The 18,610-nt window shown below is 44.1% G+C and overlaps 1 protein-coding gene across 1 annotated transcript in view; it reads left to right on the top strand.

Moving 5' to 3' along the window:
• LOC124614112 (protein piccolo-like) overlaps window positions 1-18,610 on the top strand; it is a 1,087,733-nt gene that overhangs the window by 351,967 nt on the left and 717,156 nt on the right. The window contains 1 exon segment of the mRNA XM_047142918.1: window positions 18,298-18,503. Within this exon segment, the coding sequence (XP_046998874.1) occupies window positions 18,298-18,503 (206 nt within the window).

Raw genomic sequence — 18,610 nt, 5'->3', positions numbered from 1 at the left:
CCGTACACCACTGGTGATCGTCGAGGGGACACTGAATAGTGCACGGTACATCCAAACCGTCATCGAACCCATCGTTCTACCATTCCTAGACCGGCAAGGGAACTTGCTGTTCCAACAGGACAATGCACGTCCGCATGTATCCCGTGCCACCCAACGTGCTCTAGTAGGTGTAAGTCAACTACCCTGGTCAGCAAGATCTCCGGATCTGTCCCCCATTGAGCATGTTTGGGACTGGATGAAGCGTCGTCTCACGCGGTCTGCACGTCCAGCACGAACGCTGGTCCAACTGAGGCGCCAGGTGGAAATGGCATGGCAAGCCGTTCCACAGGACTACATCCAGCATCTCTACGACCGTGTCCATGGGAGAATAGCAGCCTGCATTGCTGCGAAAGGTGGATATACACTGTACTAGTGCCGACATTGTGCATGCTCTGTTGCCTGTGTCTATGTGCCTGTGGTTCTGTCAGTGTGATCATGTGATGTATCTGACCCGAGGAATGTGTCAATAAAGTTTCCCCTTCCTGGGACAATGAATTCACGGTGTTCTTATTTCAATTTCCAGGAGTGTATTTCCTTTTTTTTCTGGCAACCCCACTTGATTCTATCGTTACAGTCTCAACGGCCCCAAGTGATTAGGGCCCGAGAGGGTAGATGTATTGTTTGGTGGGACGCGCAAGATTGTAGGGTATCCACCGGTATAGTGGCGTGGGCGGTCGCGGACTGTCAGCACGGCGACTTTACGGCGGCTTCCCTCGACGCGTTAAGAGAGAGTGGCGAACTGATGGTGGCAGCCGAGGGACACGATATCGATCAAAAAGTATCGATATTTTACTCAAGAGTAGTAGCATAAGAAAAGTATCGGTAACTTGAGGTATACATTTCGTAACGTGATTACAGTAGATACTCTGTATCAGCTCCAGTATCCTTATCTCGGTTTCCAAAACATGCCTGTAAAAGAGAAAGATAGTCGATTTTCACAACTGTTAAACAGAACAATACAAGCGAAAAATCGAGCAGTGTTTTTATTTTCAGCGCAGATATAACAATTAAAAAAAAATTTGGAACCTGAAATGTGAAACTGCGGAACAGATTATAAAAAAAAAAACGGTTGAATAGCACCTTAAAGCAAATAGATTAAATCTTACGTAAACTTATCATTCTTCCGCCACATAGTTATTAAAAAACAGTATTTTATCCAGTCGTTTCACTGAATATCTGTTACCTGATTCTAATAACGTGGTGCCTGCCTTGAAAACAAACACTCGGGGGGCACTGATGTCGCTGGAATTGTCAAGTACTCTTTTGTTAGCTTATATAATGGGAGGGGGTGGGGTGAGAAGTTTCAAGTCCTCCCATTGCTAGTCTAAAGAGTGAACCTGCAGTGGTGACGCAGGTATTGCCAAATAAAGGCTCAGTCCATCTTCTTGGTCAGACAAAGCAGGTTCGAAAGAGGCGATTGCTCCAACTTCATTTTCCTTTATTTGCTGCTTGTTAATGTATCGTGATGATTCCAAAAGTCAAATCCCGTTACCAGAAAAGAGTCACTACCTGGTTCGTTGTCGCTGATGCCAGCGCTAGCAGCAAGATTACTTCCTGATAAAGTGCATTATTGTAGATATTGCCATATCACAAACTATGGTACCCTGAAAACGTATAATTTTGATTCTTGGGTCAAGCACGCGGAACATTGCAACCAAACGATCACCTCGCTTTGTTCAAATCTGCGTTCTATTTGTTTTTTTAGCCAATTTTTTACTGCTTCTTGTATATTGCTAGGTGTGTGAGTAGCAGTACAGGTGAAAGTACTGAGTAAGAAAATATCGGTGTCGAGATGAAAGTACTCCTTACCAAGAAACATCGATACATTTTCCGTATCCCTAAGTGTGATCTGCGACAACCCTGAACTCAGGAATGTCATCTTCTTTTGATACAAATCGCGGTTCTGTGTACATCATCACGATGCACTTACTTGGAGCCCGTGTGTGGAGGTTCCGAGGAGAACGAACATTAATAGACTGCATTCACATTCTTATAGGGGCGCGCCACCTGCAGCGATGATACAGAGTGCATTGTTTACACAGTATGAGCAGCCCTGTTTCGCATTGCTGGTGATTTGGACAACAGGCATCGTGTTTCCAGCTTGTTAATACGGTGTGCCGTGAGATTGGCGCGCCACCACTCGACGTTCACTACGGTTCATGAACTCTGGCACACAGGGAGCAGCATGAAATGACGTGCTCATGGGCGTCATACAACCTCATTTCGACTCGATGCTCTGTCGGGTCTGATCCACTGATGCTCCAGGCGTGACAGCTCACTGTATTGAATTTCCACAAACTAAGTAGATATCTAATTCTGCATTCATTCTATTACACTGCATATGCACAATAAGCGAAGTGTCGTTTTTTTCTATCCTCCTTGCTGCTAAAATTTTAATGTCCGGTAGTGTATATGACGAGTCGAAATTGCGTGTGGGACCAAAATTCGAACCTGGGCCACTACCTTTTGCAGGCAGTGCGCTACAATAACGTCACATAAGCAGACGTTACGAATCAAGTCAAAGATTCCTGCGCTTTCCAATCCTGGTTCAGCACACAGTTATAACTTGACACATACAGTACAAATGGTTCAAATGGCTCTGAGCACTATGGGACTTAACAGCTGTGGTCATCAGTCCCCTAGAGCTGAGAACTACTTAAACCTAACTAACCTAAGGACATCACACACATCCATGCCCGAGGCAGGATTCGAACCTGCGACCGTAGCCGTCGCGCGGTTCCGAACTGCGCGCCTAGAACCGCGAGACCACCGCGGCCGGCACATACAGTACAATGCGGCGTGTACTTCACATAGAGTTAGATAAGGTGAGTCAGTTGTTACGACCGGGAAAGTTTTTGAAATTGGAATGTACCTAATACGAATCCAGCCAGTGTTTTACCTTGCACATTATGCTCTTTGTTTTATTTCCCACCGAGCAAAGTGGCACAGCGGCTAGTGTACTGGACGCGCATTCGGGAGGGCGGAGGTTCAAATTTGCGTCTTTTCATGTAGATACAGTTTTTCCATGGTTTCCCTAAATAGCTTAAGGCAAATGGGGGACGGGTCATTTCCGTTCCCATCTCTAACGCCCTCGTCGTCGATGGCACGATAAACCCAAGTCATCCTTTCATCATTTACTCCCAAGTCTCACTTTTTGAAGTTTTTAACTGTCGTTGCTTAAATTTTAGGCCAGTCAGTGTATATTCGTAAACAGTTTCTGTCAACATACTACGAAATCACCTGCTGGTTCACGCGTTTTCAGTCTTGTTATTAAATCTCAGAATATCATCTAGTCTTCATTGAGTCTCATTGATATATTCCTTCCTCTCTGTGTAGTTATTCAATGGGAGCAATTTGACGTGAATGAAAGCACGTATTGATGTACCTCTATTTCACAGATCATATACTGTAGCGCATTTAATACTAAAATATGTTGTCCGCTTTGAGTGCTCCTTGTATAGAAACTTTCCGGCAAATTAAAACTGTTCGCTGGAAGGTACGAGAAGAGGTAATTGTGGAACTGAAGCAGTTGGGGCGGGGGTGGGGGGAGGGTGGGGTGGGGGGGGGGGGGGAGTGTCGCGAGTCGTACGTGGACAGCTCAGTCGGTAGAGCAACTACCTGCGAAAGGCAAAGGTCCGCGGCTCGAATACCGGTCTGGCACACAGTTTTCATCTGCCAGTAAGTTTCAGTCATGCACTAACTCCGCTGCAAAGTGAAAACTCATTCTAGAAAGTCCTCTTATTGTTGGAAATTCGCTTCCGGGCGTCACTTCAGTGTAGTGTGGAACAGATCGCTTGTTTGCTACAACTGCATTCCTCTTACGTTTAAATCAAATTCTTTAAAGACCGAGGTGTTAGTTTTTCATTTCATCGGTGACGACTAAAATATGAATGTCCATTAGAAAATCTTGTTATTTCTTTCCATACCGAATTAGGGCAGCTTATATCTGCGTTCTCATTCCGCAACGTCCTATTAATTGCTGAACGGAGCTACTGATGGAGATGCGTGCTTTTTGATTAACGGGACTCAAGCTAAAAGTGACGTTTATGGTATTTTAATTTCTCTCATTAGTAGTATTTTATTTGTGCAATAGTTCGAAACACTTTCACAACGTTTAACACAGCGTACCTCTGTCAAGGCGATAATAGGTACGAAGACAGAACCTGCCTTTATAAAATCTTTGCGAGATTTCCTTTTAGCCTAAAGGGAATTGCCTGTAAACAACTGTGCGGCAAACAGTTAGAGCTCCGTTGTTTACCGGTCGCCTATTAGCGCTCCATTCTCCCTGTCCTCCAATCAGGAGAACGCTGCCTCCACAAAGCCAATCCTTGCGTGGCGCCTACCTATGCAGGCCGCACGGTGAACACGGCAGCTTGTTGAGTATTACTCTCGTCCGCACCAGGGGATTTCGCGTTTGTACGAAATCTGGTGTTTACAATTGCTACATCAGTTCGTGCTACTGCGCAGGCTATCAAATAAAGACAACACTTTATTCTCTAACAAGTAAACCCCCGAGTATTAAGAGAATCAAACTCCCATGTATAAAACAACTTCAGACGTCTGATTACTTCACAAATCAGTTAATGTATTAAATATTTAACGTTAAACACATAAGCAAGTGTGTTTAAAACTTGTTGGGCTCTCATTATCAAACACACGACGAGTATAGCCTGGCTAATTTGCGCTAGTTTTTCATGTGTTTCAGTGTTCGTGACGTCAGACCTCCTAACTATGTGCCGTGCAATTATGTAATTTTGCTGGTACATCCAGTAGTATATGTGGATACTGTCTGCGGAATGTGCTACGAATAGCCGGCCGAAGTGGCCATGCGGTTCTAGGCGCTGCAGTCTGGAACCGCGAGACCGCTACGGTCGCAGGTTCGAATCCTGCCTCGAGCATGGATGTGTGTGATGTCCTTAGGTTAGTTAGGTTTAACTAGTTCTAAATTCTAGGGGACTAATGACCTCAGAAGTTGAATCCCATAGTGCTCAGAGTCATTTGAACCATTTTGTGCTGCGAATTGGATTAATAGTAAGTACATAATTAACAGTAATACCTGACGCGACAGTTTCACTAATCGTGTGTGAACAGCAAAAGTGTACGTTATCGTTTCATCATTTTGTTTGTCCGGGGGGCGGGGGGGGGGGGGGGGGGAGAGAGAGAGAGAGAGAGAGAGACACATATACAGTGTCTGACTGTAAAACTTGGCTTATTGTGTTAAGCCTTTTAATGTAATATTATACCTCTTAATGACTAGATTATAATAACATTTTAAATTCCTCCTGTAATTATATGAAATACTGAGAAGCAAATTATTCTTGCCTCTGAAGCCGTTAGATAAAAATAACGTACAGCTGGGACCGTCAGCCAAGAACCATGAACTGCGTTAGCCGTGTAGTAATACAGACAATACCAGGGATTGTCATCAAGTTTTATTATCATCTCGAAAAAAAAACCATGATGCGTGTTGAAGGTGTTAGTCGTTCCATACATGTTCACCTTTCAACGAGACGCATTTTCCCCAACGACGATGGCTTGCTGAAGTCGTTGCTTGTAGAAGTTTGCGTTTTGGCTGTTCAGGAAACATACCACTTCGAAAATCATTGTGGAAATGCGTGCCACGTGACTATTTCCTCATCTGACGAAAGGGAAAGATGTCAGTGGTTGTCATGTCAGGAGGATACCGGGTGATGGTTGGATCTTCGCCCTTTTAGATAGTCGTGAGTTCGCTGCTTGCTCTCCTCCCTTGTTTCGGGTTTATAATGATTCATATAGCACTCGTCCACGGTGGTTAGGTGGCTGAAGAAGTTACTTGGGTTGATGTGACACAACTCCACTATTTCCGCTACTGCCTCCGTTGGGCGGGCGTTTTGAATCGGTGTGAGTAGTCGTGGATCCCAGCGGGCGTGGACAAAAATGGTTCAAATGGCTCTGAGCACTATGCGACTTAACTTCTGAGGTCATCAGTCGCCTAGAACTTAGAACTAATTAAACCTAACTAACCTAAGGACATCACACACATCCATGCCCGAGGCAGAATTCGAACCTGCGATCGTAGCGGTCGCTCGGCTCCAGACTGTAGCGCCTAGAATCGCACGGCCACTCAGGCCGGCTGGGCGTGGACATTCCGCATATTAAAATTGTGGAAGATGTAGGGGACAGTTTCGACTTTCAAACTGCCTGGATGAAATAATCTCTTCTGGAATCGAAACGCATGGTTTGCTCCAGGGCTCGGTCAGTATACTTGTGCTGTGTACATTAGGGACTTTTTTTAAAAATTTATTTACTTGGTGGCACTTGACTGCTGATGGAACTTGTTTAGCTTGGATTCTAGATTTGTCTAACAAATTAGTCACGTGCCGTTTGCAGATGCCATATTGGATTTGGTAGTATTTCGCTGATTTCGTATAATAACTTGTGTTATGACAGTATGGTGTTTGAAGAAAATGATGCACTGAAGATTTATCACAAACTCTTTACTCTTGGTACGATTTGTAATAATCAAATGTCATTTAGTGACACATAGGTGGTAAAAGAGTTCAGGAACCCTAAGATGAAAGACACTGTTGTTGAAAGTTGTATGCGTTCACAATGATGCTGTGGTTAGAGACGTAGAGCTACAGAGTCGAAAGAAGAACGTTCGCATCCTACTATAATCTAACTTTTTTTTCTATCTTCGCGTTTTTGAAAGATTCTGGGACTCTCTTATTAACGTAATTTAAGCGTGTTCTGCAATGTGCTATGTTATTTACATTTAAGAGCGCTCTCTTTCGGAGGAAATTTGTTCGGCTGTGTGACTTCAGTTTGTTTGAAATACGAAAGATTAAATTTCTGCGAGTGTAAAGAGCAGCAGCAGCAGCAGCAGCAACATTTGTATTCTTGCTTGTCACAAGTATGTGCCTGTTTCTTCTGAATATGTTGCAATTTCCAAATGTGTGGTTAGGCGGGAGAAACTAAGAGTATAGTTTAAATTGCTGCGAATGAAACGAGCAGGTTCAGATGGTTCAAATGGCTCTGAGCACTATAGTACCAATTACCATTAAAAGTCTGCTAATTCCCGTCCTGCGGCCATAATCACCTCGGAAACCTTTTCACATGAATCAACATGAGTACAAATAACAGCTTCTCCAATGCAGTAGGCTTTTATACCTTGTGGACGCGATACTATCGCCATCTGCATATATCCATTCGCTATCCCGCGACTTTTGTCACCTCAGTGTAATGCAAGGCTGAGTGATATTTGTCTTTATCCTGGAGAAAACAACGGCTAGTTGTGGGTGCCATGCCTCTCGCTTTAGATCATTGTTTCGCGCCTCCACCTCATTTACAAGTCTCCCGGGTACTGCATTGCTGGCCGCTGTGGCCGAGTGGTTCTAGGCACTTTAATCCGGAACCACGTGGCTGCTACGGTCACAGGTTCGAATCCTGCCTCGGGCTCGGATGTGTGGGATGTCCTTAGGTTAGTTAGGTTTAAGTAGTTCTAAGTCCAGGGGACTGATGACCTCAGATGTTAAGTCCCATAGTACTTAGAGCCATTTGAACCATTTGGTACTGCATTCGCCGGAACATGAAGCTGGGCAGCGGTTCGGACGTTCTTTGCAGTAGACAAGCAACAGATTTTTACAAAACTATTAATGAAAGGAACTGTTTTCACTTGTCGCCCTTATTCTACCACTCATAACCGTTAAGATTCATCATTTTCATTTATGAATGTTAATACTTACATTACGTGACTCTGACAATACTGTAGGCAATTTTAATGACTTAAATAATCGGAACGACAAGTACGAATATCTGTTAGCTAAATCTGTTTCGTTCTTTATCATTTCCCACTGGATATGAAGCTGGCATAGGACAATATTGGAAGCTGGCTGAGAGCCAAATGTGTTGTAGCTACAAGCACATGTCGTGGCAGTTAAATTCTTTCTGTAACTGAAAATATGTCGTGTTCAATACAGGTCAATGGCGACACCGCAGTGATGATGTATTTGGAGTTAAGTTGCTGTTCGGATTTAGTTGCGTATTTATTTATTTCTTTATTTTCTTTTAGTTTCTGAAGTGATATAAATTCTCTAAATGAGTGCTCCTACTGTTATGAAGACATCATCATGAGCGAGACCATCCCATTCGTCGAAAGTAAGTTGGTCAGTTGTCCGTGATTGATCTAGTTTACTGAAACTGCAGTGAACACGGGTGACTGCACGTTTATAGAGTGTACCTGAATTCACTTTACGGACTTTAGGGACAGCTTCCTTACACCAAAACAAGAAAAAATGCTAGTTATGAGCAATTGTTCATTTTCGATTTTGTGAAGCACATGTCTTCTACTGCAACCTCTTTGCTTCCCATTTTTTGGGAGGAGCTAATGTGGACCGAAACGAGAAAAAAATGTCTAATAAATTTAGGTTTCAAAATGCTTGCCGTAAGAATTAAGAGCAAAACAAGGGATGTGTTTCACAATAATGAAGATGAACAAGTGATGATAGTTTTCAGGTGTGCATTTTGGAACCAATGTTCACTAGGCATTTTTTCTTGTTTTGGTCCACTCTACCTGCTCCCAAAATATGAAAAGCAAAGAGCTTACAGTAGAAGAGATATTTTTCACAGTATCGAAGGTATGCATTTTATAACCCACGTTTACTAGCTTTTTTCTTGTTTTAGTGTATGAAACCTGTGTTCAAAGGCAGGAAAGGCTAGGCTCTGGTACAAGAGCTCAGGATACATCCTTAAACTGCTGTTCCATCTCATGTGGTTCGACATTGCTGGACGCCGGAGGTGTGGCCTGACTATTATTCCATTAAAGAGATACGTGGAAAAAGATCCCTAAAAAGCGACGAAAGTAACGCTACTACGATGCTGACACAGGTGTAGTTGTGTTTTAAACTGAAACGATTACGGGTCTTAAATAAACCTGAAACATGAAAAATCCATAATGCACATGCTTCAGTTGGTCCCAGTCGTTTTGCTGAAATCATTGTAGCTGTTATTGCATTTTCTATTAGCTGTGATGGTGTCTGCCATTCGGAAATATTTTCTGGTCAGGTTTTGTTACTTGTCATCGTCTCGCAGGAAAGCTCTTTTCTTATGGATGTTCATCGTAGAAAATTCTCTGGTTTCCGAGAAGCGCTTTGATATCCTCGTGGGAATTGTTGCCGACCGCGCACGCTAACGTATCGACTGCGCTGGCTGTTTGCTGTCACGCTTCCGTGGATATCGAAGTGTTCCGTAAATACATCCAACTGTGCTGTCCGTCTCTCTATAAATACACAATTATTTCTCCATCGAACCTCTTTCGATCTACTGTCTGCTGACCTAGTTTCGTTTTCGAATACTGTCTCGAAGCTGAGTTTCGGTTGTCAGCACTGGAACTGTAGATACGCACAGTTAACACTCCTTTCACTAGCCGGCCGGGGTGGCCGAGAGGTTCTAGGCGCTTCAGTCTGGAACCGCACGACCGCTACGGTCCTGCCTCGGGCATGGACGTGTGTGATGTCCGTAGGTTAGTTAGGTTTAAGTCGTTCTAAGTTCTAGGGGACTGATGACGTCAGATGTTAAGTCCCATATTGCTCAGAGCCATTTGAACTCCTTTCACTGCTCTAAGCCGTTCCTAGTGAGAGCTGATAACTTTTTCAAAAGTGGTTCAAATGGCTCTGAGCACTATGGGACTTAACATCTGAGGTCATCAGTGCCCTAGAACTTACAACTACTTAAACCTAACTAACCTAAGGACATGACACACATCCATGCCCGTAACTTTTTCACCAGAGCAAGTAAATCGTCCTGCTGACTGCTGGGACGACGATTTGCAACTGAGGGTGCACAATAAGCAGTCTCACACGATTAACATCTGAGCAGCTACCCCAGAGAATTCTTATTTGCCTGTGTAGCGCGCATACTCAACGCAATGAAACAATAATTATAGTGTGCGGTAGCGTAGGACAGGCCGCCCACAATATATCCAGAATGAATAGGTATATCTAGATGCTGTTTTCGCCAAGCTATAACGGACAATATGGCGAATTTCCTGGCGTTCAGTAATAATTTTTATTGCTTATAGCCGTTTTATTACAACACAGACTTTGTATTTTTGCAGTGGAACTATATGCTTTTTTCTGTAGCATTTGAAAGAAGCATCGGAGATAACTTCGACACATAACATGTACGGGACTTAATCAAATAGTATCAAGATAACAGCACCGCAAACCACTGTCCCGCCGTCAGGAGAAGAGGTTCCACAAACGTCGGTGGCGTAATTTTCCGACTATAAACGATAAAAATTACTCGAAAACGTCAGGAAATTCTCCATATCATCCGCTGTAACATGGCAAAACCCGCATCTCGATATATCCATTCATTCTGGATATATTTGGGGTGGCCGGCCGCGGTGACCGTGCGGTTCTAGGTGCTTCAGTCCGGAACTGCGAGACTGCTACGGCCGCTGGTTCGAATCCTGCCTCGGGCATGGATGTGTGTGATGTCCTTAGGTTAGTTAGGTTTAAGTAGTTCTAAGTTCTAGGGGACTGATGACCTCAGATGTTAAGTCCCATAGTGCTCAGAGCCATTTGAACCATATTTGGGGTGGGCTGTCTTAGCTGCGTCCCCCAAAATACAATGCGGACTATTTTAATCCATAAAGGTGAATAACTCGAAATAGAGATGAGACACAGCAAAATGTGTTAGATAAAAGTAGTAGATGACAGAGGGTCACGCATTGATACTAATGTCCTTTGCCTTGAACTTAATTTTCGAGGTGATTTGGAAGTTAAAATGACTTATGTTAATGGGAAACCAAATACTTGATTTAAGATTTGAAAAGAGTGGCAAATTTTACGAATAAAATGATACATTATTCAAGGTTATGGCAAGGTTCAATGGAGGTCAAATAAATAAATATGTTTTTAGTTCCAGTAGGGATAAACTTGGAATAGAGGGGGAATACGTCAAAATGCAATGCTAGATATAAACTGGAATGGACATAAGAAGTCACGTATCATTACCAATAACCATGATCTTAAAGGTTATTATCGAAGGGCTTTCGAATGGAAACCCATATTTATGACGCCGTATGTGAAAAGAGCTATGAGAGGTTCGAACTTTTACGTTTTAATTAACGTGTTTATTGGCAAAAATAAATACATCACGACGAATATATGCCATTTTGACTTTTTCAAGACAAGAAACACAAATAAAACGTAGATCATCCATATGTAAGTCGTTGAGTGAGTCCTCTCACTTCTCATTTCTAGGGATGCTCCTTCCAATTTGTATCTAACATTGTGTGTAGCTGTATCCTTCCTCCATTACGACTTAATCCCTACTAGAACTAAAAGCGTATTGACTTACTTGGTCTTCATTGGACTTTGTCATGTCCTTGAACAATGTATCATTTTGTACGTGAAATCTCTTTCCAAATCTTAAATCAAATATTAGACTTCCTGTTAAAGAAATCTCTTTAACCTCCAAATCACCTTTAAATCACTTTGAAAGTCACGTCCATTTGTAGCAATGCATGTCCGCCTTTACTACCTACCACTTGTATCTAAAACATTTTGCTGATCTCCTCTCTCGCCCAAGTTATTCCCCGTTATGGATTAAAATGGTCCACCCAGTATGTATGGGGAAGTTTTACCAATAGAAGGGACAACGACTCTGGAAGTCCTATGTTGAAAGACTATTTCAGTTTTCGATTTTTTAGGCTTCTAGAATGGCTGGAGATGCTACAAATGATGTTCATTTTCGTCGATTCTAATGAAGAAACACAAAAATGTCTGGAGGGACTTTAAAAAGTAAGTTATACATGTTTTCCGACGCTAAGACCAATTCGCAACGAGAATCGCGCATTGTCAGAAGACTCTTTTTTTTTTTTGTAGACACAGTTCTGCTGCGGTTTTGATAACAGGTTCGTCACAGTGTGGGAATGTAATGGAGAAGGAACTGGAAACGTTGTTCAAAGTTGAATACAACCGTGGTTCAGTGATGCCGAGAATTTGACCAAGGCTGCACAGAGGTGGGTGATGCTGATCGGGAAAGAAGAGCATCGACGTGGATCACAGGCGTGAATGTGCTGACAGTCGAGGAACTGATTCTCTGCGATCGTAGATTTTCGCATGATGGGGACGTTTAGACAGCGGTTCTCAAAAATGGTTCAAATGGATCTGAGCACTATGGGACTTAACTTCTGAGGTCATCAGGCCCCTAGAACTTAGAACTACGTAAACCTAACTAACCTAAGGACATCACACACATCCATGCCCGAGGCAGGATTCGAACCTGCGACCGTAGCGGTCGCACGGTTCCAGACTGAAGCGCGTAGAACCGCTCGGTCACTTCGGCCGGCCAGCGGTTATGGAATGGCTCCATGACAAAGGAGTGAATTTCTTTCGTCGAGGAATGGACCGATTGGTAGAACGTGCCGACCGTTGTTTACAGAGTTGAGAAATAGTGTCATCTATCTGTGTCACTCTGAAGTGTAGTGCAGCATTCTGTAAAAATAATTTGGCCTGCCAAAATAATGTGTGATCTACTTTTTAAATCCCTTCGTATTTAATTTCGTATGAAATATGCGAAAGAACAGTGTTGGATTAAATTTTTTCTGTCAACTTAATGTATCTTTCGTAAATAAAAAAAAGCTTCCAGAATGAGATTTTCACTCTGCAGCGGAGTGTGCGCTGATATGAAACTTCCTGGCAGATTAAAACTGTGTGCCCGACCGAGACTCGAACTCGGGACCTTTGCCTGTGAGTACCGGGCGTGAGTCGTGCTTCGGTAGCTCAGTTGGTAGAGCACTTGCCCGCGAAAGGCAAAGGTCCCGAGTGCGAGTCTCGGTCGGGCACACAGTTTTAATCTGCCAGGAAGTTTAAAAAAAAAGCTTGTTCCGCAAGAGACTTGGAGACCAACGTGTATGTGTACGGAAGCGGTCGAACTACGGGGAATGTGAACCATATTCACATGGAAAGTAGCTAGTTTCTCCTTCCATTTACAATAGCTATTCTTTAATCTTCTCCATATAACATTGACTCACATTTTGGAAAGTTGCTTAGTATTTGCTGAGGGAAAGTGATTCCTTAGATTAATGTGTGTTGTTTTTAACCTTACCCATGTATACAGTTAATTCAACGTTCTTTTCCACCTCGTGGAAAAGTATATTTTTAAGAATGTTATGTCATTAAATCGATATTCGGACGTTAGAAGTGTGCAAAAAAGGAATTCTTCGTCATCATGCAAATGCTCGTTTCCATATTTCTGTGACTGTTTTATGTGTTACATTGAGGCCGTTTAGGATTGTGCTGGACACAAACAAAAGGTAAGACGATTTACGTATTGGCGTAACATAAGAATGCCAAAAGTGTGATAATTTCGTTGTTATACGTTATTAATTCTGTTCTGGTAACTTCGCTCTTGATGGAGGTTTCAGAGATCTCTTGATATTGCTGTAAAGTATGTGTAAGCGTAGAAAAATGTATGGGAATGAACCTGTGTGGTTCTAGAGATCTTTCCAAGTCTCAAACATGTGTGATGTATATATGCAGAATTAAGCGACGAATGAACTTGTACCAAAGTTGGGTTCGAATCCTGGCCTTAGTAAAGTTTTCATTCATCGCTTCATTCTGCATATAAGCATCATGTATAGGAATGTCCCGTATCGTTTGTGCAGAACGATGTGGAATGAATGAAGTATGTGGCATTAGGTGTAATGCGAGAAAGGTGAAATTTCATCTGTATTTAGTTGCATATCAGCAGTAAGGAGGGAAGGGGGGGGGGGGGCAAGTATTAGAAACGTAGGCAGTTGTTGTAATATTATCGTTCTCTTTAAATTATTCTATATATTCATGCTTGTGTGGGCTTATTTTCAGTCAGAAAAAAACTATTCCTAGAAGTATGTCTAACGTTACTGGAACTCTACATGTGAATATCGTAACATAACGTGCCCAGGTGACGTGCACGTGTAGCTTATCTTCGTCTTTAAGACCTTTAGAAGGGTCGAATCATTTGTAAGAGGAAACAGTGGTGCATCATAACGACAGATCACGTAATTGCCTGCAGTGCGTTTACTGTAGAATGAGTGGTCGCGTGAGGACTACCCAGCTATGTGGCGCAGTGGATAGCACGCTGGACTCGCATTCGGGAGGACCACAGTTCAAATCCCCAACGTGTTCGTGGACGGCCAGGCGAAAGGCTACAGGAAACCGCGATTGTCGAGACCCATACGTCTCCAACTCTGGGTATCATGTCGGGAGCAAATGGGTATGACAACAGGACTGATTTGGTTACTGTCATTAATCGTGACAGTGTCTGTATTGATGAAGCAACTGCGTTTATTACAGTACAGTGCCGTTCAGACAAGCAAGCATGTCTGAGGAGATTGTGTTGTAATAAATGCAGGTACTGCACCAACACAGACACTGTCATGATATGATCACGCGTGGCGGGCCTAAAATGACGATACGGAAGTACAAAAAAAGAAAAAGTTTCATTGCGCTTAGTTTAACGTATATGGGCGAGCAATAGGATTGTGACTGCGTGTTATGTGCAGGTTTGACCGGCACTAGGGGCTTGCTCGGATAGCCGAAGTGGTCAAGAGGACTGCTCATTGCAAGCGAGAAATCCGCGTTCGAATCCCGGTCCGGCACAAATTTTTATTTGTTACGACTAGCTGACGCTGATGCATATTCGCAGTAAGTGAATTCGTTTCATGTTTTGATAATTGCTGAAGAGCGGCAGAATGCCAGACTGTATGTTGTCATACCCTTCACGAGCAGGGAGTCAGATGGTGTATTCCAGTAGAATAATGCAACACCACATACTGCATTTCACGTCAAAAACGGCTTGAGGACCGTACGCAACCTTGACGGCTGCGTTTTCCCATGATCTGTCAGCCATAGAGCATGTCTGGGATGCGATGGAAAGACGTTTACTTTCGTACCAGTCTCCAACAAGCAATCTTTATGAACCAATACAGTATAGGTTTTAGGACTGGCAGGAAATTGCCCAAGATGAAATTCGGAGGCCATATCCTTCCATGCCGCTACGAACACAGGAGCGTTTTCGTGCCCATGGGGTCACACCATATAGTGAAATTAATGACTGAAGTCAGTACCGAAAGGAATGAAAATTTCATCACAAATACCCGTCATCTGATAAACGTCTCCACAGAATTTGATAAATATCGGATTGGTGCTTCATAATGTACCACTTCCCTTCTTTTTTATGTACTAGGGGCGTTCGATAAGTGATGCATTATTTTCTCGGCCAGCTTTGGTTGAAAAATGCGTATTTGTTATGAGGCATCGTGGAATATTCCCGTTTCAGCCCCTATAGTTTCATTAAGTGGCGGCGCAATACGTAGCCTTCAAAATTGCGTGTGTAGCAAAGGTGCGTTCCAAGCGCAGAGCTGTCATTGAGTTTCTTTTCGCCGAAAACCAGAGCATCGCAGATATTCATAGGCGCTTGCAGAATGTCTGTGGAGACCTGACAGTGATCAAAAGCACGGTGAGTTGTTGGGCGAGGCATCTGTCATCATAGTAACAAATTCGTGGACAACTGTCCGATCTCCTGCGTGGCGACCGGCCGCACGCAGCTGAGACACCTACAGTGTTGGAACGTGCGGACACCCTAATTCGATTTGATCGACGGATCACAATCAAACATTTCGCTGCTCAACTGGACGTTCCTGTTGGTAGTGCTGGCACATTCGTCCACTAGGTGGGGTACTCCAAGGTGTGTGACTGCTGGGTTCCTACAGGGTGTTTCAAAAATGACCGGTATATTTGAAACGGCAATAAAAACTAAACGAGCAGCGATAGAAATACACCGTTTGTTGCAATATGCTTGGGACAACAGTACATTTTTAGGCAGACAAACTTTCGAAATTACAGTAGTTACAATTTTCAACAACAGATGGCGCTGCGGTCTGGGAAACTCTATAGTACGATATTTTCCACATATCCACCATGCGTAGCAATAATATGGCGTAGTCTCTGAATGAAATTACCCGAAACCTTTGACAACGTGTCTGGCGGAATGGCTTCACATGCAGATGAGATGTACTGCTTCAGCTGTTCAATTGTTTCTGGATTCTGGCGGTACACCTGGTCTTTCAAGTGTCCCCACAGAAAGAAGTCACAGGGGTTCATGTCTGGCGAATAGGGAGGCCAATCCACGCCGCCTCCTGTATGTTTCGGATAGCCCAAAGCAATCACACGATCATCGAAATATTCATTCAGGAAATTAAAGACGTCGGCCGTGCGATGTGGCCGGTCACCATCTTGCATAAACCACGAGGTGTTCGCAGTGTCGTCTAAGGCAGTTTGTACCGCCACAAATTCAAGAAGAATGTCCAGATAGCGTGATGCAGTAATCGTTTCGGATCTGAAAAATGGGCCAATGATTCCTTTGGAAGAAATGGCGGCCCAGACCAGTACTTTTTGAGGATGCAGGGACGATGGGACTGCAACATGGGGCTTTTCGGTTCCCCATATGCGCCAGTTCTGTTTATTGACGAAGCCGTCCAGGTAAAAATAAGCTTCGTCAGTAAACCAAATGCTGCCCACATGCATATCGCCGTCATCAATCCTGTGCACTATATCGTTAGCGAATGTCTCTCGTGCAGCAATGGCAACGGCGCTGAGGGGTTGCCGCGTTTGAATTTTGTATGGATAGAGGTGTAAACTCTGGCGCATGAGACGATACGTGGACGTTGGTGTCATTTGGACCGCAGCTGCAACACGGCGAACGGAAACCCGAGGCCGCTGTTGGATCACCTGCTGCACTAGCTGCGCGTTGCCCTCTGTGGTTGCCGTACGCGGTCGCCCTACCTTTCCAGCACGTTCATCCGTCACGTTCCCAGTCCGTTGAAATTTTTCAAACAGATCCTTTATTGTATCGCTTTTCGGTCCTTTGGTTACATTAAACCTCGTCTTGTTGCAACAACACTGTGTTTTAGGCGGTGGAATTCCAACACCAGAAAAATCCTCTGTTCTAAGGAATAAACCATGTTGTCTACAGCACACTTGCACGTTGTGAACAGCACACGCTTACAGCAGAAAGACGACGTACAGAATGGCGCACCCACAGACTGCGTTGTCTTCTATATCTTTCACATCACTTGCAGCGCCATCTGTTGTTGAAAATTGTAACTACTGTAATTTCGAAAGTTTGTCCGCCTGAAAATGTACTGTTGTCCCAAGCATATTGCAACAAACGGTGTATTTCTATCGCTGCTCGTTTAGTTTTTATTGCCGTTTCAAATATACCGGTCATTTTTGAAACACCCTGTAGTTGCCTAACAGAAGATCTTAAAGAGCTACGAGGGATCGTCTGTGCGGAGTCCGCGCGTTAAGAGACTGATCGTGACAATTTTTTGCCGAACATCGTCTCAGGCGATGTAACAATGGTTCATCACATCGAACCGGAAACAAAACGGCAATCCACGGAGTTGCGCCGCGCCGCGCCACGCGCCTACGAAGGAAAAGTACAAAGCCACACCATCAGCCGGTAAAGTCATGGCGACTGTCTTCTGGGACTCTGGAATTCTGTTTGATGTCCTGTCTCATGGTGCAACGATAAACTCTGAAACGCACTGTGCTACCCTCAGGAAATTGAAGAAACGACCTCAGCGTGTTCGTCGCCACAAAACTACAATCGAACGTCTCCTACTCCATGACAACGCAACGCCTCACACAAGTCTGCACACCCAAGAGGAGCTCACAGAAGTTCATTGTATATTTCCTTCACATCCACCCTATAGGTCGGATCTCACACCTTCAGAAGAGTGGTATAGAGGTATAGAGACCTTCCCAATAAGGTGGCGTAAGGCCGTCGTCTTGAACGATGATTTTGTTGAAAAATAGGGTTTTGGAGCCAAAAGAGTGGGAAACAATATGGGGTATTAGAATTTTGAATAAAATCAACCTGCTTTCAGGAAAAAAAGTGTTGCGTTTCTTATTGAACGTCCCTCGTAATTGGACGTAGCACTATCAAATGGCTTTGAGCACTATGCGACTTATCAGTCGCCTAGAACTTAGAACTAATTAAACCTAACTAACCTAAGGACATCACACACATCCATTCCTGAGGCAGGATTCGAACCTGCGACCGTAGTGGTCGCTCGGCTCCAGACTTGTAGCGCCTAGAACCGCACGGCCACTCCGGCCGGCGTAGCACTATCCATTAGGTCAGTAATACCTAGCAAGAGCTGACCCTAAGAAGAGCTAGTTGCCTTTGCAGACTGAGCCACGTTGCGTGTTTACGGTGTTGCAGCGTACGACCCGCTGCGGCTGATGCACGCCGTGGTGCGGGTGGTGAACGAGGTGTGCGGCCGCTACTGCGACAACGGGCGCGTGCTGCAGCTGCCGCGGCCCAGGCCCGGGCCGCCCATCTCCACCTGCGCCATCCGCAACTCGCGCCGCCTCATGGAGGACCGACACGTCATCGTGCACGACCTGCACGCCGTCTTCGGCATTCCGGTGAGCGCCTTCCACGCACTCTGTCTGTCTGTCTGTTTGCAATATCCGTTAACATTTCTGTTAGTTTATTTTGCGTAATTAAAAGCTGCACTGTAAGATTGCAGAGT

Source organism: Schistocerca americana, chromosome 1 (genome assembly GCF_021461395.2).
Source record: "Schistocerca americana isolate TAMUIC-IGC-003095 chromosome 1, iqSchAmer2.1, whole genome shotgun sequence".
NCBI lineage: Eukaryota > Metazoa > Arthropoda > Insecta > Orthoptera > Acrididae > Schistocerca > Schistocerca americana.
Note: the sequence above shows the minus strand (reverse complement) of the source record. Positions and strands in the feature narration are given on the sequence as shown.